The 26,180-nt window shown below is 39.8% G+C and overlaps 2 protein-coding genes across 2 annotated transcripts in view; both read right to left on the bottom strand.

Annotated features, from left to right (window-relative positions):
* CCDC14 (coiled-coil domain containing 14) overlaps positions 1 to 9,246 on the bottom strand; it is a 53,096-nt gene extending 43,850 nt beyond the window's left edge. The window contains exons 1-5 of the mRNA XM_054575199.1: positions 9,151 to 9,246; positions 3,398 to 3,453; positions 3,006 to 3,078; positions 2,685 to 2,754; positions 2,474 to 2,596 (exon numbers count right to left, since the gene is read on the bottom strand). Coding sequence (XP_054431174.1) covers positions 2,474 to 2,596; positions 2,685 to 2,754; positions 3,006 to 3,078; positions 3,398 to 3,453; positions 9,151 to 9,180 — 352 coding nt within the window. The 5' untranslated portion in view covers positions 9,181 to 9,246. The remainder of the gene's footprint in view (positions 1 to 2,473; positions 2,597 to 2,684; positions 2,755 to 3,005; positions 3,079 to 3,397; positions 3,454 to 9,150) is intronic.
* Positions 9,247 to 15,250: 6,004 nt separating this feature from the next.
* Positions 15,251 to 25,096, bottom strand: ROPN1 (rhophilin associated tail protein 1). The gene is made up of 5 exons (XM_054574965.1): positions 24,981 to 25,096; positions 22,451 to 22,568; positions 21,055 to 21,216; positions 15,834 to 16,009; positions 15,251 to 15,317 (listed from the first exon to the last, which is right to left on the bottom strand). The coding sequence occupies exons 1-5, from the start codon at positions 25,094 to 25,096 to the stop codon at positions 15,251 to 15,253; spliced, it is 639 nt and encodes a 212-aa protein (XP_054430940.1).
* Positions 25,097 to 26,180: the final 1,084 nt, after the last annotated feature.

Below are 26,180 nucleotides of genomic sequence, written 5' to 3'. Positions count from 1 at the left end.
AGTTGGGTCTGATCCGATAGAATTCTTGGTATTATCAAGGAAAGAAAGCAACATGAAGTCAGGAGTACATAGGTTCTTTAAATGAAGTTCACCACTCTTCTCGAAGTGGCCCACTCTATACAACAATATCTCTTTCTGAGTCCCAGTGTTCTCTCTGTCACCCCATCCTTTAAGGCCTAGAAATGATAACAGCTCTGCTGCTGCTAGCACTGGGCTAGTACAATCCTTTGTGGTTTTCCTATGCCCCACTTACAACTTTATAATGGGTTTCTTTGTAAATAAATCCTCCTTGAATTATCTTAATTCGAGTCTTGCCATCTGTTTCCTTTTGGAACTCTGAACAGCAAGCAGTTATCGCAGGATGCAAGTTGCTACCAGGGCACCACTGTCAGCCATGTGTGTTGCAAATGAGAGTTCCTTGCGGGAGGGTGCCCTGGACAAGAAATAACCTACCTTGAGAAAAATGTAGGACACTGGAGGAATAGGCAGTTAGTAATACCAATCCTGTTTGTCCACTGGGTCCCAATACATAGGCTTCTGCTTTAAGAGTTTAGAACAGGGGTTGCCCTGGCCAGGTGGCTCAGTTGGTTGGAGCATCCATCGTCTGTGCACCAAGGTCACAGGTTCAATTCCGAGTCAGGGCACATATCTAGGTTGCAGGTTCAATCCCCAGTCAGGTAATGGACAGGAGGCAACTAATTGATGTCTCTTTCTCTCTCTCTCTCTCTCTTCCTCTCTCTCTCTCTCAAGGCAATAAAAAAATAAAAATATCCTCGGTGAAGATTAAACAGAGAGAGTTTAGGACGAGGGTTAACATACTTTTCCTTAAAAGGCTAGAGGATAAATATTTTAGGCTTAGCAGCCTAAATGGTCTCTGTCACAACTACTCAATTCTGCTGTTACAGCACAAAAGTAGTCATAGAAAATACACAAATGAATTAGCATGGTTATGCTGATAAAACTTTATTTACAAAATAAATAAAATAACTAAACATTATTTATAAAATAAAACTGGCTGTCATATGCTGATCATTGGTTTAGACCAATGCTGACCAATAAAAATATAATGTAAACCATGTATATAATCTAAAATTTAAATTGCATGTATGCAATATAAAATTTTCCAGTAGCTATATTAAAAAAGTAAAAATAGGCAGCATTAATTTTCATGTTTTATTCAAATCAGTATAGCCAAAATATTAACATTTCAACATGTAATTAACTTTAAATGTTATTTATTTTTTGCATTAAATCTTCTAAACCTAATATGCATTTTATCACATCTCAAAAAAGCACATCTCAATCTGAATGCTAAATTTTCATCAGAAATACCCGATCTGTATTTAGATTTAATAAAATTTACAGTTGAAAAAGTAGATTCAAGTACCTGTGTTACTCCAAACATACCTAAATGTTTTCTAATGACTGGATCAAGTAACCACTTCCAAGTTTAAATTAATTGAAATTAAACAACACTTTCAATTCAGCTCCTTGGTTGTACTAGCCATACTGCAAGTGCTCAATGGCTATATGTGGTTAGTGACTACCATCCTGAGGTCAAGATAATGTAAGGCTAACTGAAGCTGGCCTCTGCCTTAGTTCTCTAACTCAGGGACCACACAGAAAATCAATCTCTAGTCTTATGAATGCTCTACCCTCATTTTCTTAGCCTCTGTCTGGATCCTGATTTGATAATAACCAGGGCTACTGCCATAGATGATTTTCTAAACTTCATCGCTTGCTTCAGCTGAATCTCAACATGCACCAGCTAATGTTTTTGGCCCACCTAAGCTGTGGAAGAAGCTAGTCCTCATTCTTGTCCATCCAAGTTCCCATTGTGGAAATTTTCATCTCCATTTTGGACTATCTTGTTCTATAGGTCTCCAAAGGACAACATAAGCAAACCTTGCTTATTCTACCTGTGTGTAGAATTATTACAGTTAATTAAGTTGGCAAGTTAACTGTGAGGGTGTAAAATATCCTTGGCTACATTTACCATCAATCAGTAGTCAGTAGCAGGCCCTCTGTCCCTTTGTGTCTATCCAACTTGGAATTTTACCTTCTTACACACCATGTATTCTAATTGTGCAGCTCAACAAGTTGAGCTACCAAACTTACCAAGATATATACATACACAACAACTTAAAAATAATGACCCAACCAATTTGTAATTATCTATGGAAACAACTGGCAGGGAGAACAAAGACAACTCAACATACCTCCTGAATGTCATTCAAGGTTTTAACCTTTTCTCCTACAAAGCTCGGTCACTTTTCTACTGTTGTTCTTGGGAATGTGTTAGTCAACAAAGTAACAGCAATTAGAAGCTGATTAAATAAATAGAGGCATAAGTACACGCACACCTGAATAACCAATATATTATTAAAATGAAAGACCAATTGCATATTTCTGATAAATGTATCAAAATCCTCACATTTAAGTATTATATTTAAATAAGTCAAAAAATACTTACAAATTTCTTTCCGGACTAATGAAGGAACAGTATGTTTTTCACATCCTTTCTTTTTGGATCCATACTTTTTGCCTTCTAAAGGTCTAGGATTATATCTGTTTTCTGAATATGCTATTTCTGAACCTATTAAAAATTAAAACAAAAATTCATAAGCATTAAAAGAACTACTTAAGAAAAGGTGATCGGCAAAGAAGCATTTAAAAAATAAAACCTGAATCTTCATTTCTCAAAATGTTCTGCAGCAAAGAAGCACAACCATCAAGCCCCTGAACAGTTTCAGTCTGTAAGGAGAAAGTCATTTAGAAATGTGCACATAAAATTTCAATGCAGGGGAACAAAAAACTAAGTGCATAGGTTAAAAAAAATTTTTAGGAACAATTTAATATTGGTAGAAAACATTTTAAAGCAAAAGCATTCATACTTCCTTAGGGCAATGAAATATTTTACCCTTGAATTTTTATTTCCGCCTCTTGGCTTTTTCCTGAAGACCAATTAAAATAGTGTACATTATATTGATTCCATTTAATCTTACCTGACTTTCTGAATCAGAATGGATGTGATAACCAGAACCTGCATTAAAACGCGATATCTTTCTTAAATGAGTCCTAGAAAATAAATTGAACAGTTTTACAGTAATATACTTTTTCCAAAATATATTTTAAGTAGTCATTTTCTTTCTAGCAAATGTTAGATAAGAAAACTTGTCCAAACATGTATAACACAGATTTATATAGCACTTGAAGATTGTAAAGACTGTTGAATGCTAAAATGATCAACATGGGTAGATATAGAAAGTTCCTCCCCAGAGTTTTGTGAAGGTAGAGTCCCATCTAATTTTCTAGGGTTGGCTAAATTTAGTCCAGCCCAAAGACCTGAAAAATCTCTTGAGATTTCCTGAAATTGTAATCTTCTTTAAGTACTTACGACTTCTTTCCATTTGTTAATTTAGCAGGTGCAGTGTGCTTTCCTGAAGATAACACCTACAAAATAATGTATTATATTATAGTAGGTACACAAATATTTTCCTATTATACTTTTAGTATGCTGTCTTGACAAAACTTGAAATATTACTCATTGTTTCCTTTTTTACTGTGGTAAAACATAAAATTTACCATATTTGCCATTTCTTAGTGTATAGTTCTATGGCATTAAATACATTCACACTGTTGTGCAACCATTGCCTTCATTCATCTCCACAACTTGTTCATCTTCCCAACTGAAATTCTATACCCATTAAACATTAACTTCCCATCCCTTCCTCCCTTCAGCCCCTGGAAAATACTCTTCTACTTTCTGTCTCTATGCTTTTGGCTACTGTAGGAAGCTCATATAAGTGGAATCATACAGTATTTGTGTCCTTTTGTGACTGACTTATTTCATTTAGCCCATTTCAAGGTTCATCCATATTGTAGCACATAGCAAGGTTTCCTATCTTTTTAATGGTGAATACTATTCCATTTTATGAATGTGCCATGATACTAATTTTTAATAAATGTGACGTAGTCTAATAACTCACAATTACAACCGAACTCATGATTTGTTCTATATAATGTCAAGCAAGCAACATATATGTATTTGTTCCTTAAGTCTATTGGAGTTGAAAATGAAGTTGAGATACCATTTTAACCAGAAGTACTTACTACAGTAAATTGGACTATATTCAATCCCTGAACATGTCCTACATTCCCCAAATTCCTCAAAACACGTAATTCAAGATATAGGACAGAGTCCATAACTCTGACTCTATTTATCCACATTCTTTATAATACCTGACAAGACCAGCACACACCATTTCCTCTGTATCTATATCTCATTCTCTCAATTTTTCTTTTTTTAAAGTCGTATACTGTTTTTATTAAAATTTTATTTTAAAAGTAAAAAATTTATTGTAAAATTTATTTACATAAAAGTATGTAAGTGTGCTACTTTTGTGTAGAAAAAATATGCATTTGCTTTTACATGCATCCAGTCTCTTGAGAGTTTCACAGGAAACAACTGCAGTTGCCTAGGAGAGGGAAACTGAGAATCTGAGGGGGAGAGAGCAAGAAGGGAGATTTTCATGGTATAACTTTTTATAGCTTAATAACATCATACAAGATATATTATCTTTATTAAAATATAATTTTTAAAAGACATGGTTAAATTCCCTACTCACTCCCTCATTTCACCATTCAGGTGTAGTCACTGTTGGCAGTTACAGTTATGATTTTTCTTGACATGTTTACATATTTCATCCCAAGATAACTCTGAGCAGCAACTAAACTTTCTGGAGTTACATAATGTTCTATTATTTGTTTGAATATGTACTCCCTCCGAAGAATGGTACTGAGAATATATTGAAAAAGTTGAGTTGAGACATATCTTTCTTTCCTTGAGATAACAGAATTTGATGGAGTCAAGAAGCCAGCAGTGAGAACCAATGTTGCAGGAATAAGATTCCACTCTGCTGGTCCTGGCAGACACTTGAGGTCTTTCTCTTTTGTATATCGATGTTAGTGTCCCAGGCAGACCATAATAAAAATACTAACCATGGGGCTGCTAAGTCTAAAACAACTACCACAATTATCTTTCAAAATAATAAAAAAAAATGCACTGTGTGGCATAACTGTATTATACATGGTATTTCTCCAAACATACATGAGGTTATATTACAATCAGGCAAAGAAAATTACCCAGGATAAAAACACACTGCAACGTAATTACCATATTTACACATTGAGCATCCATTAATGATTCCTGCCTTAATTAATTGCTTGCCAAATAGAGATTTTCCTAAGTTATGTCATTCCTTCTACATTTATTGGCACTTGGCTTCAGTGAAAACACTTTTCGTCCTTCATTTACTTGTTACTATAGACTCATTGGTTCTTATTTTATTCAATTGGTATGTCCACTATTATTATTTATTTTGATGCCAAATTGTCCCAGATTCTATCACTATGAGTCTTTTCAAACTGGTTCCTGTATCTTTTAACCTATCCCCATTAGTTTCTGAGCTATCCTTTACTTTCTGCAAGAAGGGTCTCCAGCTTTTTCTTTTTTTAATTGTGGTAAAAACACTTAACATGAGATCTATCCTCTTTACAAATTTTTAAGTGAACAACACAGTACTGTTAACTATAAACATGATGTTGTATAGCATGATAGAAGATCTCTAGAACTTGTTTTACAAACTGAAACTTTACACTCACTGAATAACAACTTCCCATTTCCCACTCCCTCTCTGCTTCTATGAGCTTGACTATCTTAAATACCCTATATAAGCGGAATGATGTGACATTTGTCCCTTCTGTGACCGGCTTATTTCACTGAATGTAATATCCTTAAGATTCATCTATGTTGCATATGGCAGAATTTCCTACCTTTTAAAGGTTGAACAATATTTTATTGTGTGTATATAGCACATTTCCTTTATTCATCCATCAATGGACATTTAGTTGTTTCCACATCTTGGCTACTGTGAATAATGCTGTAGTGAACATGGGAATGCAAATCTCTCTCCAAGATTCTGTTTTTAATTCTTTTGGATAAATACCCAAAGTGGGATTAATATTTTGAGGAACTTTCATACAGTTTTTCATAGCAGCTATACCCTTTTACATTCCCACCAACAGCATCCAGTGTTCCAATTTCTCCACATTCTCACCAACACTTATTTCATTTTTGTTTTTAAGTAGCCATCCTAACTGGTTGAAAGTGATATCTCATTGTGGTTTTGATTTGCATTTCCCTGATGCCTAGTGATGCTGACCAGAATCTTTTCATATCACTTAGCCATTTGTATGTCTATAATTAATATTTACAAGTCCTTTGCCCATTTTTAAATCAGGTTATTATCGCCCTGGCTGGTGTGGCTCAGTGGATTGAGTCCTGGCCTGCTAACCAATGGGCCGCTGGTTCGGTTCCGTCAGGGCACATGCCAGGGTTGAGGGCCAGGTCCCCAGTAGGGGGTGTATGTGAAGTAGCCATACACTGATGTTTTTCTCCCTCTTTCTCCTTCCCTTTCCCCTCTCTAAAAATAAATAAAATATTTTAAAAAATAAATAAATCAGGTTATTATTTAGTTTGCTCTTGAGTTGTAGAAGTCCTTTACATATTGTGGGTATTAAACTTTTATAGATATATGGCTTCCAAATACATATTTTCCCATGCCAGAAGTTGCATTTTCACTCTGTTCATTATTCCCATTGCTGTGAAAAAGATTTTTATTGTGATGTATCCAGGCTCATCTTATGATTTCCCTGTCTCAGCCCTGGAGTTGACCATTTCACCAAGAACCTGTGGTTCCTTTTCATGGACAATGGTATTTAGAAACCAATATTTAGGTACTAGAAATGCTCTTTGCCTATCTGGGGCTTCCAATCTTTTTTTCATATGGATTACATACTTAGACATCATCACTTGATAGTTGTAATTTTAAATTTTGTGTTTTCACTTTTAAATCTTTCCACATTAACATAGTTTTCAAAAATTTAACGATTGCACAGTATTTGAGTGCAAGTAATATAATATGCCTTTGGTTTGCTTTATGCTTTTTGCAATTAAAAAACCTGAAATAAACTTTTCCATATACTAAAAATAGCCTTTTCATACTCAGGATTAATAGCTTAATTATTTGGTGAAATAGTATTTGTTGTTCAATGGCCCTAGTTACAAATTGTAAAACCACTTTCCAAACTGAATGCCCCAAAACACAGTGCTGTTAATCAGACTGTTGTCTGACTGTACCAGACAATCAGACTGTTGTACCTCATTTTCTTCCACATTTTTTACTTTGCTATTTGAGAAAAATATAAGCATTTTTTAGGAATCGGACCTCCTACTAACCTGTGCAAGATAAAATTACATTTGTGTAATGATTTCAAGTGTACTAAAAAGCCTTCCATTTCCACTTAATTCACACCCTGTGAACTGATATTGTTTCCTAAGAGGTGGAAATTTAAATTTCAGAAGGGTGATTTGTTCAACTGTACACTTTCTCAGTATATTCAAAAGAACGGACTCTAGCACCAGCTCTGTGGGTCTGAATCCTGTCTGCACTGCTAACCAGTTGTGTAACTGCAGGGAAGTTACCAGTATTTGAACACTTCATCCCTCAATTTCCTCATCTATAAAATGGTGTCGATAACAGTATCTACCTCCTAAGGCTATTGTGAAAATTAAATGAGAAATGAGATGTAATATATAAAAGCACTTAAGAGCACTACCTCCACATTGTTCTGAATGTTAGCTGATATTATCATCATTAAGATGGTAGTGAACTAAGTTTTGCAGGTGCCTAAATTTTGTTGCATTTAATGCCAAGTGTGAGATAGATGTTTCACCAGATTCTTTGATTTACTCTCCGCAATTTTTTTAGGCAAAATTTTATACCTATTTATACCTATTTTATAAAGGAAGCTCAGAAAAATAAAAAGAATTTTGCTTACTATCACTATAATAGTGGCAGAACAGGAATTTGAACCTGTAGGTGACTATGACTACAAAACCATGTTATTACCCCTTGCTGACTGGGCATATTCTGAGCTCGTTCGATATAAAATGAAGATCTATAAGGGTGAGGCTGGTCTGGAAGTACTCAGGATAAAGTCTTGAGCCAGGTCTTGAAAAAATGGTAAGATTTACATTAATGGGGAAGACAGCATTATAGGTAAGTTAATAAAGGACAGAAGACCAAAACTGAGGGGGAAGGCTGGATATATTCAAGGAGGAGTAAAATCACTCTAAGTAGCAGGTCTGTGTAACAGTTGATTTATTACCTGAAAATCTACTATATGTCAGGTGCTGTCCTTGAAGATGTAGACATAAATTGTGTAGTAAGGAAGGCAGATAGATTAGCGACTTCTCTAGCCTGAAAAGTGGTTTGAAAAAGGTTAGAACAGGGCACAAAAGGAAAGCTAAGGGGCACCCCAACAATGGGAATGGGCGACTGTTAGGCAGGCTTCTTCAAGTAGACCTTGAGCTGAGACAGGTCCTGAGAAGTGTAGCTACCAAAGATAGGAGTGCATTCTCGGTTGAACAGAGTGGAAAGTCATGTTAGCATGAGAGGACACGGGACTGCCAAGACACTGGAGAACATGTGAATGGTGCTGGGTAATACTGGATTAGGGGCGGCGGTTGGTAAGAGATACACAAGCCTGGATCAAAAACATTTCAAGCCAAAGAACTGAGATTTTATCTTGAAAGAGAAGTGCTCCAGTGTCGGATTTTTAGTAGAAAAGAGAGTCATTTAGTTACAACTAGGAGTGTGTATTTGAGACGAGTAAGCCTTTAAAGGCAGTGACACGAACTAGAACGCTTTATTTTTTAACTACTAGGAAAATACCAACAATTGTGACGGAGGATTAGCTAAGAGCGGCAGTTGAAAGAGCAGAGAACCTGGATTTGATGCAGCAATGCACTGAAGCCAGGGGATAAGTCACCCGACCCAGCGGCGGGGGTTGAACTCCAGTCCGGGTCCTACAAGGCCAGCGCTCTGGAGGACTACAACGATTAAAACAGAATGTACATCTATGGACAGAACGGCTGTGTTAGGATGTTAGGATTAGGTGTCTCCCCTACTCCTCTTTCCCAGCATTTCTAATGCTGCCGCACTTTTTTCCCCCAGTTTTGCACTTCTCCCGGCCGGAGAACCCCGTCCATTCCCACCGTGGATGCCTCAGATCCACGGCCCTCACCTGACCCGGTCGAGATCCGGACCTAACCATCTCTCGCAGTCTCAGAGAAGCCCAGACCGAAGGAAGGATCACCTCACGATAAAATTAACCGCCGTGAACTCCCAGCCATCCCCGGCCCGCCCCCCGGGCTTCCGCTTCCGGGAAGGAGCCCGCGGAGGGCCGCGCTTCTAGGTCTGTAGCCCGCCGCTGAGGCCTCTCCAGCCGTCCCATCCCGGCGCAATAAACTTGCGCAATAGCCCTCTCCCGGCTCCCGGCTCTTCTCACTCTGGCGGAAGGTTGGGGGGAAGGTTTGAAAGTGCAAATAGGGCGGGGCTAGGGCGGGGCCCAAGCGGCGCTCGGCGGGGCGGGGCGGGGCCGGGGCCGGGGCCGGGGCCGGGGCCGGGGCCGGGGCCGGGGCCGGGCAGGCACGGGCGTAACGAAGGATTCCGCTGCTGCTCTGAGGACTACCGGGTTGCGCAGTCCGTGGAGCCCCCGAGTTCGCGGTCCTGCTGCGAGGGCTTCTGGCGGAGGATCACCGGACTGCCTCAACTGTCGGAGGTGACCACAAGGACTCTCCAAGGCCAAAGGAAGGCGGTTAAAGGGCGGATAGGTTTGAGAAAGAATGGCGTTGGGCTTTTGGGTTTTGGCTCTTTTTCTTCGGTGTCTTGTGTGACATTTTGAATGATTTTCCAGTTGATAGTCAATAAAAATCAATCCTCGTTCTCTCTGTCCTTGCGTAATTCTGATGGCAATTTCAGAATTATTCACTGTGGTCCTTTAGCTCAGAACGTGCTTATTATCTGAAAGTTGAGATTCTGGTTTTACTTCCACGCATAGTTGTCTATTGTCCAGTCTAGGTAATTACCGTGAAAGAATGACACAGTATTCTTACCGTGGCACACTGCGCAAACTTTAATGGAAATTAGCCTTTGGTTTTTAAGGCATTGAATTTTGGGTTAATGTTTTAAATCAATTGATTTCATTTTTCTAAATAGGAAAAAACAACTTCTTGAAAGTCTCAACTGCAATTAAAACAAAAACTCAGAAACTAAACTCTGTCCACCAATATATTGCACACTCATACTGAGTGCTTTTGTGAAACTGGGTATTTGGTAAATTTAGTTTTGAATTAGATTAGACTGTGAAACCTCTCCCTTATTCATCCCTCTTCAATAATATGTTTTGAATATATTCCCCTGAGATTACAGATTTTTTTAGTTGAGTTAATTTTTAAAAACATACTGATTTTTAAAATACATGCTTATTTTAGAAAATATAGATGAGCAGGGAATAAAAATCCCTCATGTAATCCCACTACCTAGGGAATACCACTTAACAGTTTGGTGCATTCCCTTCTAGACTTTTCCCAACTGTGTATATTTGTATAAATATATTGCAGCAATACAATATGATACATTTAACTGTAACATGAGGGTTTTCTGTCATTATCTCATCAACATTGTTTCTCATTAATCTACAATTACAAAGTGGCTGCCTAGTGTTCCATTTCCCTACTGTTTGGAATTTTATGTCCCCAACTTACTTTGTTGGGTTTTTTCCTCTTTTGTTTTTAGGATAATAACTTCTGATTTTGTTTGTTTTGTTTTGTGCTCTGCTTTTCCCCCCTCCAACTTTTTTATTGTGGCAAAATACACAAAACATAAAATCTACCATCTTATCCATTTTTAAGTACAATTCCATGGTATTAAGTACATTCATAATGTTGTGCAACATCACCACTATCCATCTCCAGAACTCTTTAATTCTTGTAAAACGAACTCTACCCATTTAATAATAATTCCCATTCCACCCCACACCAACCCTCAGTGCCTGACAACCATGGTTCTACTTTCTGTCTCTATTATTTTAACTACTCTGAGTATCTCATATAAGTGGGAACTTACAGTATTTGTCCTTTTTTGACTGGCTTATTTCACTTGTCTTCAAGTTTCATCCATGTTGTAGCATGTAAATTTCCTTCCTTTTTAAGGCTAATATTCCATTGTATTTGTATGCCACGGTTTGTTTATCCATATATCTGTTGATGTACACTTGGGTTGCTTCCATATTTTAGCTATTGTGAATGTTATCACTGTTGGGAAATGCTCGGCCTGGTTTCAAGAGCAGGAGCTGTAACCCTGCCGACAGGCTGGAGGGCCCCAAGGCTGGAAATAATCAGGAGGCCCTGGGAAAGCAGGCTCCTGAGGAAACTTGGCCTGTCCCCGCCACCTCTCTGCTTTGCCATGGATGGCCAGTGGCCAGCGACGGGTAAGTTACCTCGTGCTGAGGTATACGACCTAAGATAGGTATTGGCCAATTTTGGCAGCAGACCAGAACACGGAGAAGGGGCAAAAAGCCCCCTGCACCGCTCAGCTTGGCTTAGACATGGCCAGTGTCCTCATTGCAGCCGAGAAGCAGTCTCCTTAACCCTTGGTGGCTCCCTCCCCTCACCTGGCTCAGGCTTGAAACAGTGCAGGAAAAAGAGCCCTAAATCAGATCTGCCGGTCCCGGGGTAATGAGACCTAAAAGTAAATTCTTTAGAGTGTGCTCTGTTCCTCCCTCAGATCTCTGGCCAGCTCATGCTACGAAGGACCTTTATTTACACCCCTTACCTTGTTAAGACATTTGCTTTATTTATACCCCTGACCTGGTATCGTTAAGACATTTACTTTATTTACACCTTTTACCCTATATCTTTAAGGCTCCTTTAATTCTACTTTCCCCTTATCTATAGTCTATTGTTGATTCTAGTCTCCTCTCGCACCCATATGAATCAGTGTACTCCTGTGACTTGTCTTGTTAAAAGCATCATATATTCACTGTGAAACTTGCCATACTGATGTAATGGGATAACATATGCATTGCTGTTGCACACCCCAATGGTAAGATTTTCAATAAAATCCTTGGAACAAAGGGCAACAGGGCCTTCCCCACCAGAGGGATGTGCCACAGCCTTCAGTAAGAGGGAAGTGCCCCCATCTGCTCTCCTGGCAAACAAGAGAAGTGTTTGCGACATTTTGTGTTTTATCCCCCTCATCCGTGACAAGCCCAAGATAGGCTCTGTGGGTTTCAGAGCCCTGCCCCCACCTTAGCTGGCCCCAACCGGTTTCCCTCAGGTTTTAGGGAGCGCTGCGCTCTCTGCGGCGCTCCCCTACAGCAGCGTGTCGCCTATAGCCACTACGCTGCCGTGCGACAATCACTATGAACAGGAACATACCAATCTCTTCCAGACCCTGCTTTCAATTTTCTTGAGTATGTAGCCAGAATTGCTAGATCATATGGCAATTCTATTTTTAATTTTTGAAGAACCATCATAATGCTTTTTCACAATGGCTGTACCAATTTACATTCCCATCAACAGTGCACAAGTGTTTCAATTTCTCCACATCCTCTTTAACACTTTTTATTTTCTGTTGTGTTTTTTTTTTATAGTAGCCTTCCTAATGGATGTGAGGTGGTATGTCTTTGTAATTTTGATTTCTGTTTCCCTGATAATTAGTGATGTTGAACATCTTTTCATGTGCTTATTGGCCACTTCTTTGAAGAAATGTCTATTCAAGTCCTTTTCCCATTTTTAATTGAGTTGTTTGTATTTTTGTTATTGAATTTTAGTTCTCTATATATTTTGGATATTAATCTCTGAGATACATGATTTGCAAATATTTTCTATTTTTTTGGTTACCCTTTTACTCTGTTGATACTGTCTTTCAATGTAGTTTTATTTTCATGAAGTTTCCAATTTATCCTTTTTTTATTGCCTGTATTTTTAGTGTCATATCCGAGTAATAATTGGAAAATTTAAAGTTATGAAACTTTGTCCTATTTTCCAATCCGTATTGGGTTCACAATAACCCAATCCTATGGCTTCCTACCTGAGCACTTTTTTTCTGGAGCAAAGGAAGCAAGGTCAGGCCATGAGCTGGGCAAGCTGGAAATGCCAAAGTTAATACCCCAGGAAACAGCCCTCAGTCAGTGACAGAAGGGAACTTGGTGAGGAAGCAGCCCATAGCAGATGATGAAGAGCTCCCTCATCCTTTAAGTTGGGATAATCCTAAGGTATGTTCACACTGTCTCCCAGAATCCTCCAGAAGAATTAGCAAGGATAGCTGGCTTGATAACACACCTGTGTTAGTTTTCTTCCCACCACTTACTATTCCTACTTCTTTTCCACTGTTCCTGGGGTTGCCTCCCAAATACTAAACTGCTCGCACTTACATCCTTGTTTCAGAGGCTGTTCCTGGGGGGAAGCTCCATATTAAGACAGGTATTGAGCATACAAGGTAACACAAGTTTGGAGTCAAGCAACCCTGAATTCAAATTCTTTTTCACCAGTAACAATGAACAGCTTAATTTCTTCTAAATGGGGATAACAATATTGACTTCATCACGTCAGTTTATTAAAAAATGTTGAGAATACATGTGAAGTATTGTGCCCTGGGGCTTGTACCTAGTGAGTGCTTAATAAATGTTGGCTATTATCAATTATGTATTTATAATATTGTTAATACAGCACAGTGCAGGTTGAGGGCAGAGCTGTTTTCTACCCTGGGGGTGACCGCTGCAGGAGGTTTGGAAGATGTTCTGTAGAGGCTGGGTGTCTGATGAGATTATGGGGTTTAAATGACAGAGGAAACATTGCCACAGAAACATTGCTTCTACTATGTTTATGAACTTAATTTGCTTTCTTTGGGTCTTTCGTATTGGGGTTGTTCCCTTTGCTCCCCTTCACTCCTCACTCCTAGGCAAGATCATATTTAAATTCTTTGATCACAGCGAAGAGAAATTGACAGACTGAGGCAGGCTACAGGATTTCACTCATTCTCTCATCCCAACTAATGACACTGCCAGGTTCACCTCCAGTGTTTCAGCCTTTTCAAACTGCCTAAAGTCCCAGAGTGGGATATAAATGATGGGTCACTTTGACTAAGGAGGCAGACAGCAGGGAAGATTAGTTGTTGCCATGCCCCTGCAGGTGTAGCCTGATGACCATGGTTATAGAATATGTTTTGGCTCTTTTTTATTGTTTTAATCTGGCTCAAAATCAAGGGTCTATGGTAACATCTTGTCACAATCTTCTTTTACTTCCTTAGACACTAATAGACAAATTTGTCCCCAAGTCAGTAGAGAGAGATATGTATAAAAATGCAAACTAACATGATTTTTATACAAAAAAAAAAAAACAAAACTTTTAAGAGAGGATAGTATTGTAGAGAGAAGGGACACAGCAACTTTGGCACACCTGGCCTTAAGAACAATAGCCACAGGGCCTGTTAATCTCATCTGTCTCATGGAAGAAAGAAAAACCTTTCTGTAATCTTGTCAGTGGTCTTAAGCTCCTGCGGGGGATTTTCCCAAGAAGGTCCCATTATATCTGTCCATGGCATCTGAAAAATCTTTTGATGTTGACACTTTAATGCTGCTCTCTGAGACATTTCAGTAGTACCTCTCAGGGCCATTTGCATTAAAGTGATTTAAATTTATGTCTCAGCGTTAAAAGTGTGAGCTCCTTGAGGACAGAATTCAGATATGATTTATTTGTATATGCCCAGAAGCCAGTATAGATCCTGCCTAGGGCTGCCAGGTTTGGGGTGGGAGGCAAGGAAATATTATCTGTTTATACAAAATTCAAATTTAACTGGCATCCTGTATTTTATCTAGCAATGCTATCGCTGGCATATATCCCACCTCACTAAGTATTGGTAAGTGAGGGAATGAATGAATGACTAGAATCATACGAACAAATGGAGAAATAAACTGGTGAAAACATGGATTGACCGTGTAAAAGATACTCATCTAAGTTATGTCTAACAATCACAAAACATCAAAACCGTGTCTGGTTAACATTCTACCTGTGAAGATCTTGAGATGCATTTTCTATCCATGCTTCCTCAGTCACTTTTATTTGCCGTCTTTGGGGGAAATACTAATCTTCTATTAATGTGTTTTGTTCCAATAATTTTACATCTTAATTCCACACATTTCTGATTTCATAGGTTTGCCTAATTGTTTATTAGTTTGTACCAGTTGTACAAGAAAATGGACATTGGATGGTGTATGGGGTTCGGTTATTCTGAAGCACAATCATCTCTGTATCTTCCTTTAAAATTCCAAAAATGTGCTTTCACTCCAGCCGAACCCTGGGGTTTTGGGTAAAGTCATTCACCTTGATTAAGCCATCAGGACCAATTCTGTTTGGGGAAGATATATATCTGGGGTTAGTTCCTTTAATAATTAGTCTTAAGAAAGAATATGTAAACTCCCTGAATGAATTCTGGGGCAGCTCCTGCCCTCATCACTCACTTTTTCTCTGAACTCTTGACTGCCGCTCCTCCTCCCCGACTCCTTCCCCACTGGTAAAACCTGAACACAAGCCAGCATCACCTGGAGGGCCTGCTAAGACGCAGTTGCTTGGGCCCTCGCCCCTGCCATTACTGATTAGGTAGGTTCAGGGTGTAGCCTAAGGAATTGCATCTCTGACAGGTTTCCCGGTGACACTGTGCTGCTGGTCTTGGCAACATGCAGAATCACTGTCCTATGACATCCCTCCCTTTCCTTTTCCCCTGCACTTTTGGATCCTTACCTCTCGTTCTCCATAATACTTCTCTGTTCCCAGAACAGTATAATACGGTAACCTCAGTTTACCTTGGCTTGCTAGATTTATTTTCCTCTTACTCTTTCCCCTCCAGTTGGTAAAGTTTACTTACACTTCCTGTTCAATGTAGGCCAGCATTCGGCTGACGTGTGATGCAGAGATCTCCCCATCCACTTCAGCAATATATGTGTAGAGAAACTGGAAGGTGCTGAAAGGGATCCGGGCAGGTCCACCATCATGGTCAGATGATAAAACTTCACATGCTATCTTGAGAGTTTTGGAAATGGTCTATAAAACCATAACACTAAATCAGGAGAAAGTCACTATTCCAGGCTAGATTCCTAAGACCATTTTAGATATGAGAAAGAAAACAAAAAATTTGCTCTTAAAATAAAGTGGGACTAGTATAATATTCTGTCAAGTTTTAATTTTTAATACCTAAATATTATTTAATCCAATCAGAAAATTTTGAGCTACTGGTATCTTTTTTTATTTTCCTTTTCTTTGTTGAAGGGATACTTTCAGGGAATTAACTGCTCAGGGAATTATAAACTGCTCAATACTTTAAAATAGTTATTTAATCAGAACAACCTTGCTCAAGGAGAGTTTGATTTGCATTTTACAAAATTAAAATGACTTGTTATTCTTATTCTCCAGTCTCAAGCAAATGCCATTGGGTACGGGCGAGGGTGGGCAAGGGAGTGGGGAAGAGTAATGCCCCTGGGGAGATAAGAGTCCCAGATGCCAGAAAAGTGATATTGAACATCACAGTGAACCTAATTCCCCAGTAAAACATGGGGATCTAAACAAAATAAAAATAAAAAAATAAAGCATGTGGAGCTCTATAATCAGAACCACCCAGTACTTTATATGACACTGATCTTGTTGTTGCTGGAATAAATTAGTAGATGATGAATGCTAGGAGTTTTAATGGAAGGGTTGCTATGGAAGCAAATATTCCTTACAGTGAAACTTGAACATTAAAGGGTCATGTTCAGAACTGAGGTTTTACTTATCTTTGTCTTTAAATAAGACTACCCTTTGAATAGTAAAAGAGTTGTGAAGTGATGGGATAAAGGAGAGAACTGATTCAGAGAAAGGATTGTTTAGCTCTGAAGTAGGAAAGACAGGTCAGCATATATACTTCCGTGTTTAAAGTGTAAAGCAGTGACATAGCTTCTCCTCACATACTCTGCAGGGATCAGTGAAAAGTTAGTTCTATGTGGGGAAATGGGAGAAAGCAGCAGCAGCTGCTAGAACTCCTCAAATGGCTGGCCAACGTTGTTCTTCATTTACAGTTTCTGTTTGCTATTCTGCTCCCTTCCTCTCCCTGAGTATTATGAATGTCTACATGGTGTTTCTTTAACTGTGGTGTGTGTTACCCAAGGATGTAAATCTGTATGTGAAGAATATGAAGATGCTGAATCAATTTGGCCCACCTTCTTGGAGACACAGTTTTACCTGGTGACAGGTAATTTAAACATTTTTGCATTAATTATAATTGATTTAATATTTACAATTTTTTGTATTTACAAACATTGCTACTTTATGAAACAGAATCTTCAATGTACATGAGGTTTAAAATGATATACTACTTGATGTCAAAGAAATTTTGGTTTTTCAGCAGGATGCTTTCATTTACTTTTCCTTGCCCTTGGGAGTCCTCTCCTAGAAACCACTGTGAAGCACTGACTGAGGCAGTGTGCTAGGTGTTACCACGAAGGAGGTTGAGAGGCCAGGCATGCAGGAAGCTGGGTAAGAGACTGTTGGTGAGGATGGAAAGCGTGCATGTAAGATGAGGTCAGCATGACAAGGATTGGGAGTAGATTTGCAAGCATGTGTGCACTGAACTTCTTAATTTTCATCCATAGTTCTTTCTCTCTGCTTCTCTTAAAACAACAACAAACCCTACTCCCAAACTGCCTTTGTCCTCTTGTCCTCTTCCTATAGTTTCATCCAAATTGAGGTGCTGTTAGGAGATGAATTGTGCCTGCCCAAAGTTCACATGTTGAAGCCCCAACTCATATTTGGAGACAGAGCCTTTAAACAGTAATTAGGCTAAAATGAAGTCATTAGAGTGGACCCTAATCCAATAGGTCTGGTGTCCTTATAAGAAGAGGAGATTAGGGGACAGAGAGAGAGAGAGAGAGAGAGAGAGGAGATACATAAGTGCACACAGGAAAAACCATGTGAATAAAGCAGGAGACATTGGCCATTTACAAGTCAAATGAGGCTATCCTCAGACACACCTTGATCTCAGATTTCCAACCTTCAGAACTATGAGAAAATAAATTTTCACTGCTTAAGCCTCCCAGTCTGCAGAACCTTGTCATGGCAGCCCTAGTGAACTAGTACAGATGTTTTCTACCCCAAACATCTTTTATTGATCATTCAAACAACCTTTAAATTCTATTGCCTTCATAAGATTTTAAAAGATTTAAGAAAGGGATGAATAGATAAAGAATTCTCTGTACTGAAGCTTTTTGGTAAATTTAAATAAATCTCAAGTAAACAGAAACCTGCATTCTGATGCACAAGATTCTTTGGTCAGACGGGCATTCACTTCATAGAGATGATAGCCTTTCAGCATCTTATGAGCCTCATTTTCAAAGTTGCAGGTAAAAGGCCTTGAAAGTGAATTATTTGCTAACAAAATATGTCATTCCTTCCAGCAAACACAATTATGATCTCTTTATGTACTTGGTCTCAGTGGCATAGGAGGTACTGTAGGCTATTCTAGAAGAAGGGCATTCTGAAAGGGAAGAGGAATACAGCCAGAGATCATGGCTGACTGGTGAGCTGGCAAAGAAAGGAGGGATTTCTGAGCTTGCCTCTCAGGATATAGGGATTGACTAGAATGCAAACCCTCCTCTAGTTGGCAACATCCTGACCACCCCCACATTTAAGTTCCCAGCAGTAACCTAATGTGAAACAATGGGTATAACATTATTGGTTCCTGAATTCACAGCACCATTTATTTACAGACTAGACCTTCAGGCTGACTTCCCCTCTGGGTGTTCTTTGACATAGAAATGATGAGGGGCAAAGTTGTCTACCTCAGGACCTCTCAGCATTGGAGGGGGTCCACTCTTATCCAGAGCCAGGCCTGAGGGTGTCTCAATGGAAGCAGAGAAGGGGGAATAGAATTACAGAATGTTAGAGATGAAAGAACTTTATGGAACATCGAATTTAACCTCATCATTTGAGCAGGGAGGTAGAAAAATACAATTCACTTTGTGGTTTCCCCTCCTCAATTTGGGAAGCAGCCACATCAAAGTAAACCTAGCAGCTGCACAGTGGGCCAAGCAGAAGGAGGGCTGGTGTGTGGCTTTCCAAAGTCAATCTTGGTTACTGTGAGGTATGTGGACAAGGAGAGGACACAGACATCTTACAAGGTGGTGAGGGGCTGTGAAGCAGACCACCGAAGCCAGGGAGCAGAGGAGGGAAATCTGGAAGAGACTCAAGGAGGCCCTGAGCACCAGCGACAACGCAGATGAGCCAATGAGGACTATTGTACAAGAAAGGAGAGACCAAAGACGTAAGTTGTAAACAGCTAGTGACCACAAAGATAAATATTTACTTCCAGGCAGATCAGAGGTTCTAGAGGACCAAGGGATGTGGGAAACCCTTCACTTGGGTGTTCTAAGGTCCTAGAGTCACTCCTTTCCTAATACACTCAAATGGCTTTTTTATTTTTTACAGTCAAGTGATTAAAAAATTTTTAAATTACAGTTGACATTAAATATTAGTTTCAGGTGTACAGCATAGTGGTTAGACATTTACATAACTTATGGAGTGATCCCCCGGATAAGTGTAGTACCCCACCCGGCACCATACATAGTTATAATATTCTTGACTATATTCCCTATGCTGAACTTTACATCCCTGGGACTATTAACTGCCCGTTTTTAACTGCCATCGTAAAGAGAGGAGCGGTGAGGAGAAACCTAAGAGGCTGGACAATTTACCTTAAGGCTGTTTCAGTAATTGCATCAGACAAAAATTTCAAGACTGGGTTGAATCTACTTATTACTGCACTCTTTGTAGGGGCGGGGGGGTAGATCAGGAAAATCAGAATTGACTACAGATAAAATAAATTCCCCTGACCTTCCTGACATCTCTGAATGTGGTATAAATTTTGACCCTATGAGACTTTGGTAAAACTGCTCATTTTTTATTTTCCCTTCTATGGTTTTCCCCAATCCTTGGGGCCATTTCCATAGAAGTGTGATGATGCTGAGTGGCAACTTACCTGCCCCTCTGCTGCACTTCCCTCTTCTCTCTGGAGGAGAGTATTCATTTGTTATATAATGTTGCCATAAAGAACAACGAAGACAAAAAAAAAAACAACATACAAATGGCCTCTCCTCTCCTCCTCTCTAAAGATATGAATATGATAAAAGTTTCAGGGGAAACCCATTTTCCCAGAAACAAAAAGGTCAAATATGCGTTCCAAGCATATTCAAGAAGAAAGAATAAGATAGGGATTAGATATGCTGAATGATTCGAACTATACCTTTTCATACCATTTAATTTTGGCAGAGGCAATAATTTTCCCATTAACTTTTAAACTGATATGTATTTCAGGGATTTGTTAAAAACTATGTTTCTGATAAATTCTCATTTAAGTTATAACAGTGTTTAACAAGAGTAACATATGATATCTAAAGCTTCTATATATATATATATATATATATATATATATATATATATATATGAACTGGCTGAATATCTTTTTCTTTAAAACAGGAAAATGACTTTTCCAATTGTAAACCAAGTCATATTTAGAAAAGGCATAAATTTGTATGAGCAGACTACACCCACAATGATGTCATGACTCTAAGTCTAGACACAGCCTCATCTCTCCTTTCTGGCTCTCTTATCTCTGATGTTTTATCCAATTATGCTTACTACTCAATAAGCTGCAACTGCTTTTTTTACAGTCTCCTATTGGTGTATCTTCTAGGTATCTGGAACTCAAGTATAAGCAAGTCTTATTCCACAGCTGGGTCTTGGTTACCTCTGGGAACATGAATGGAGGGAGTAAAGTGGTGATAGAAATAAATCTAAGTGCAATAATTGAAATTCATAAGTAATTCAAAAGCCACATTTTAGTCAACCTCTCTCCAGAGCCTGATGACGATTTTCTTCTCTCTTTCCCCCAACTCCAGCTTCTGGCTGGTGAGCTGAGAAATGACCCAATTCAGACGGGAGAAGGAGAAGATAAGAAGAGACACAGCCCTGGAAAGTTGACTGTGTACATAGATGTACTGACCTTCCAGGTCCAAAGAGAGATTTCCCCTTAAGGACAAAAAGCATCAAAGCTAACTTACAACACCAAGAGAGCTGCAAGCAAGGGCTAAAAACTTCAGCCACTCAATCTCCTCCGTGAAGCGGCCCACATTTATTACACTATTAAACAGCTCTGGTGGGAGACTCAGCACCTTCCACATCTGGGCCAGCTCATTGACATGGATAATCAGTCTGCCACCAACCTGCAGGGTAGTAGACAGACACAATACAGAGAATGAGGGACAGGATGAAAGCATGCCCTGAGCAATACCTGCCCGGGAAGGGCCCTGTGTTTTCCCAGTATCTAGAAAGAGATGGGGGTGTCAGGGGATAAAAGGGGACTCTGGCAGTTATCTTTGAAAGGGTAGAGAAATATTCAGCCAATGAAGAATATACTAAGATATAATTTAATCATTTTAACTTCAGATGTCAGAATCATGAGAAAAATGTACATTTATACTATATTTTTCTGATGCTTTTATTATCTGCCGCTTCATTCCTAGGTTGTCCCTATAAGGCAGATAGGACAGCCTGAAATGAAACCAAGGGGCAGAGGACTGTTTGAGACCAAAATTAGTGGCAAAACTAGAATTAGGTATCAAATCTCTTGCCTCTAGACTTCATTCAGTTCTTTGTGCTAGACCTCACATGCACCCCTCACCCTTTCCCAGGAATAACATGGGATCTATATGTCCCATGTTGCTTGGCCCTAGTTACCCCAGATGTCTGCCATGTCCACTGCGCAAGGTACTGGGTGGTTAAGAGGAAAAGGGAACAAATGGCCAGCTGTTGGTCAATAGTGTGATTAGGGTACAGATGCCCCAGTAAAGCATTGCTACATATTTCCAGGCCCTCTGATTCCGGTGAAATGCTAAGCTTCTGGCTAAATCAGTCCTGAATCACCCTGAACTTCTCTGTCCTAGATTCTAAAGCAGATTTTCATGGTGCTAAACTAGAGTTCCTCATCGACTCTAGGCAGCCCGCAGGATGATGTGTCAGTGAAGAGACCCAGAGTTATCCTGAAAGTTAGGCTATGTCCATCCACACCTGGAATAACTGGGGAACTATAATATGCTCCTCCCCAAACTATCATCCTCATCTTCTGACCTTGATCAGTAAGGGAGACACTGTCGGGGAATGTGGACCTACAGAAGCACTTTCTGGACAGAAGTGATTAGCATTTCATGGAGCGTCTGGACATTCTGCTCACTTCAGGGATAGCTGGGATGATCCCACCGACAACTCAGCTTACTGCCCATTTCAGTGTCATTCCTGTTTCCCTCAGGGAAGAATTATTTGCAGTGCATTGTTTAGTAAACTTTAGGATGATACTAAGTGGCCAGCTGACCTGTCAGAGGGCTGGTGGGCTCTTGTCTGTACCCACTGGCCTCAACATTGTACCCACTTGTCAACTGGATGCTATAGAACAGCCCTTACCCTAGAATGCAGGATCTTCAACAGCTCAGGTGTAAGCTCTGCAAAGTTAGATGAAGCAACTGGCTCAGACCGATCTCTCACTGGAGGAATGTCTCCACGGGTCATAGCCCCAAAATAACTACAAGAAAAAAGTTTTTTCATTGACAGCACATGTGCAGGGAAATTCTTGCTTGTGATGAATTAAATATACAAGTTCTGCCCAGAAAGTATCCAGCCATGTACTATGAAAAATAGAGACATTAATTGAAGAAGATACAATAATCACTGTGCATAGGACAATGAAACCTCAGTCCCCTTCTAAGTTTCAAAGTAGACACTTGGGACCTCCCAATTGCCATCTGCTTCCCTGTCATATTTTCCTGAATCTCATCGATGGCCTGAAATCTCTACTTTCAAAGGTGATTTTAGTTTTGGGAAAAGCCAGAAGTCACAGGGTGCCAAGTCAGGGCTGTAGGAGGGCTGAGTCACCTGGGTGATTTTATGTTTCACCAAAAAACTCTGCATGAGATGTGATGCATGCGCAAGTACGTTGTGATGAAGCTGCCAATCACCAGTTGCCCATAGCTGTGGCCTTCTGAATCAGCCAAGTAGTTTCCATGGAGGAATGTTCAAGCTTTATGCAAAATTTGATGCAAATTCATTGCTGTATTCATTCAGTCACTGTGAATGCGACAGCCATACAGTACACATGCTCACCCAATGACATCTACCGCCCCTACTGACTAGTATAGTGAAGCTTCATTGTTCACGCCTGCACATTCCAGTCCACTCTCCTTGGCTGCCAGGTTACATCAATGTTGTGTAAACAGTATCATTATATTAACAATGGCTGGATTTTTTCCAGACAGACTTCATGTAGTTTGTCTTGGAAATACTATGTGGAGCTCTATGCTCTAAAATGCTGCAGGTTTGTAAGTCACATGAAACCATTTGCTAAGAGCTTTTCGATGTCGGAATAGATGGAGAGTGCAGTTGGGCCATGCTTTCCTTTTTCACTGCAGTTGAACTACAAACTCTTCATGGATAGCTAAAAATTTATAGCACATGATACAATATGGGAGCAAGCCGGCTACAATAGTGGAGTGTTTTCTTACATACATGTCAGGAACAATACCAAGAAATGTCATTTTTCTTGCTATAAAATACTACAATAACAATAAAATGAGGTTTTAAACTATTGTATAGTATAAAACAGTCTGCCTGAGATGCCAAAAGAAATTAGTCTTCTGATGCTGAGGTTCACACTTAGAGGTAATACATAAAACTTAGAATGTAGAACTAAACAGGCCTCATTACTAGCAAAGCAACCCCATTTCTGTCTCTTTATGAACAATCTCCGGCTTATTTTCATTCCATTTATAAAAAGCTTCATCATGGCCCAGCCCAGGAGCATGAGTGCACTGGCCCAGAGCCTCTGGAAGGCTCCTCTGAGGTTCCATTATGTGCCTTCTCCAGGTGTCCACAGCTCTTTCCCACCACCTGCTCAGTCCACCTATACAACCTCACCTTCTCCCTTCTCCCAACCCACCAGTTCCGATCAACAGCCGCCCTTACTCCCCTCTCCCACTGAAAAGTTACTACAGAGGCCATCAAACAATAAAAACAGCCTGAAAATCATCTTGGAGGTCTGGTTAACTCCCAACTCCTGCCCCAAGTCCCATTTCCCGTTTCCAGGAGGCACTTTGTCTAAAAAGCAATTTCAAAGCTGAGGGGCTTTCTATACAAAGCTGTTTCAACCCATCCAGCAGCTATTGTGTAAGCTCCTTCCATTGAGCAGCCTCTGGGGGTCCCTCCTGACAGAGGGCACCTTGCATTTGAGGCGTGCTGTTTTCAGCCAGGTGAGGTGCTCTCCAGTCCTTATCACTGTGTTGTCTCATTTGCCCAGAATGTAATGTGTGCTGTGTGGACAAGTCAATTCAGAGAAATAGGAAAGAGAATAACAGTTTCCCCAATAACAAAATACAAAAGGTCATTGGCTGGGCAAGATCAAGTTTTAACAGCAAGGAAGGAAGGTGTCTCATGAAAGGAGTGAACCAGGTTGGACTAGTCCCACAATTAATTTACCTGGTTGGCTGATCACAACCCTCCCCTAGGTGCACTGCTGTCACCTAGTGGTGAGGCTGGAGACGGAGGCTCTGCTTCACACCGGGCAAAGGCCTGCCAAGCTCCAGGATTCTGAACTTTTCTTTCCTCTGGGACAAGGGGCTGGGGTGCAGGGATGGGTGGAGTGTGCGCATCCTGATGCGATGTGATACCCGGGACACCTTGCCTATTGCCCTGACGTCCTATCGCTCAATCTGGTTCGCTTAAGGGCATCTCATCTTCACCCAGTTTGATGGGTTTATGTGTGGAGTTTAAAACATCAAAGAAGTGTGAGAACTGAACATCACAAAGATTATGCTAATCAGTCCCAACTCCCAGGCTGCAGCCATGACAACCTCCTCACAGTCTTCAAAGACCTTCCCTCCTCCAGCCTACATCTCCACCTCCAATGGAAACCGGGGGCTGGAGGTGTGAAAGGGGTACATACTCAGCAGCCCACTGGATGAGATCCTGTGGCTGGGTCCGAATGGCAGCTTTGGTAAATTGCTTCAGCAATTCAGGCAGCTCCGGGGGAATGCATATTTGCTTATCCGTCTGAGGCATTGATTGGTTGGCCTATTGGGAGAGAAAAAAATAAAATGGGAAACTTTGAATCATAAAATGACAGGAATCCTGGACAGGAGGGCATCTAGACTGTTTGGCACTCTCAGTACTGGGGAAAGTGATACTCTCATTACCCCACCAGAGAGGTGCACTCTAATGTTACACAGCTCTGAAGTTAGAATGTGGTTTTACTAATTCCTGCTTTTTGTTGTAAATAATTCTATCCTTTAACATTAAAGAACACACAGAATGCTTATTCATTAAAAAATCAGAGATCATCAAGAAATAAGGAAAAAAATTTTCTAATGCTGTCACCCCAAATATTGGGCATCTCCTTCCAGAATATTATCAATGTAAATATATATTTGTATAAATAAAAATGGGGTCATACAAAACAGCTTCTTAACTCCACAGCATATCATGAACATCACCCATGCTATGCAACTCTTATTGGCCAAATAAGAGTGGAGCAAAATTTATTCTGTGAATACTCTATTATTTGGCATTCAGTTATTTACAAATAAAAGTAATCATTAAGCAGCCATTTGATGAACATCTCTCTTTACATTTGTACGTACTTATCTACTCTAATTGTAAAAGAGAAAACTTGTACATTTCATTCAAAAAGTTCCAGGACAAGTAGAAACAAAAATCCATACATGCTCTATGCACAAACAACAGATTAAAAAATTTCATCTGCTTTTAGTATAGAAAGAGTCTAGGCATTCTGAAAAGCCTTCCCTCAAAAAATGCCTAGATGTAGACAAATCCCAGCAAACTGTACCTTTCAAAGTGCTTTGTTAAGTTGCAAGAAAATGAGGGAAATCGTCAACTGCTCAAAGTGAGTAAAGCAGAAACAGAATGGTAAGCAAATGACAAAATTAGGGGCAAGTGTTGATGCCAGGAACTTGAAACTTTCAGACAAATGGCCAGGCAAGTTGGCAACAGATCAGGTCTGGGGCCCACAAAATGTAAACAACTGAACTGAAGGACTCTCATACACTGCCCCCTGCCTCAACTTGAGACCCTCCGAAGTTCACACACCCTTGGTGTGAAAGAGTGGGACTGAAAATATCTGTCTATT

This window comes from Pteronotus mesoamericanus, unplaced genomic scaffold (assembly GCF_021234165.1).
Source record: "Pteronotus mesoamericanus isolate MK-2021 breed Mesoamerican mustached bat unplaced genomic scaffold, CSHL_Meso_final contig_27, whole genome shotgun sequence".
Classification (NCBI taxonomy): domain Eukaryota; kingdom Metazoa; phylum Chordata; class Mammalia; order Chiroptera; family Mormoopidae; genus Pteronotus; species Pteronotus mesoamericanus.
The sequence above is the reverse complement of the archived record's forward strand: the minus strand, read 5'-3'. Positions and strand labels throughout refer to the sequence as shown.

Excerpts from the sequence above, each read along its gene's own strand:
- ROPN1 (XM_054574965.1), bottom strand. The coding sequence starts at position 25,096 with ATGCCTCAGACGGATAAGCAAATATGCATTCCCCCGGAGCTGCCTGAA. Across the intron at positions 22,569-24,980 it reads CTCATCCAGTGGGCTGCTGA|TTATTTTGGGGCTATGACCC; the intron begins GTATGTACCCCT and ends TTTTTCTTGTAG. Across the intron at positions 15,318-15,833 it reads GCCTACATTGAACAGGAAGT|AATTGGTCCTGATGGCTTAA; the intron begins GTAAGTAAACTT and ends TTCCCCAAACAG.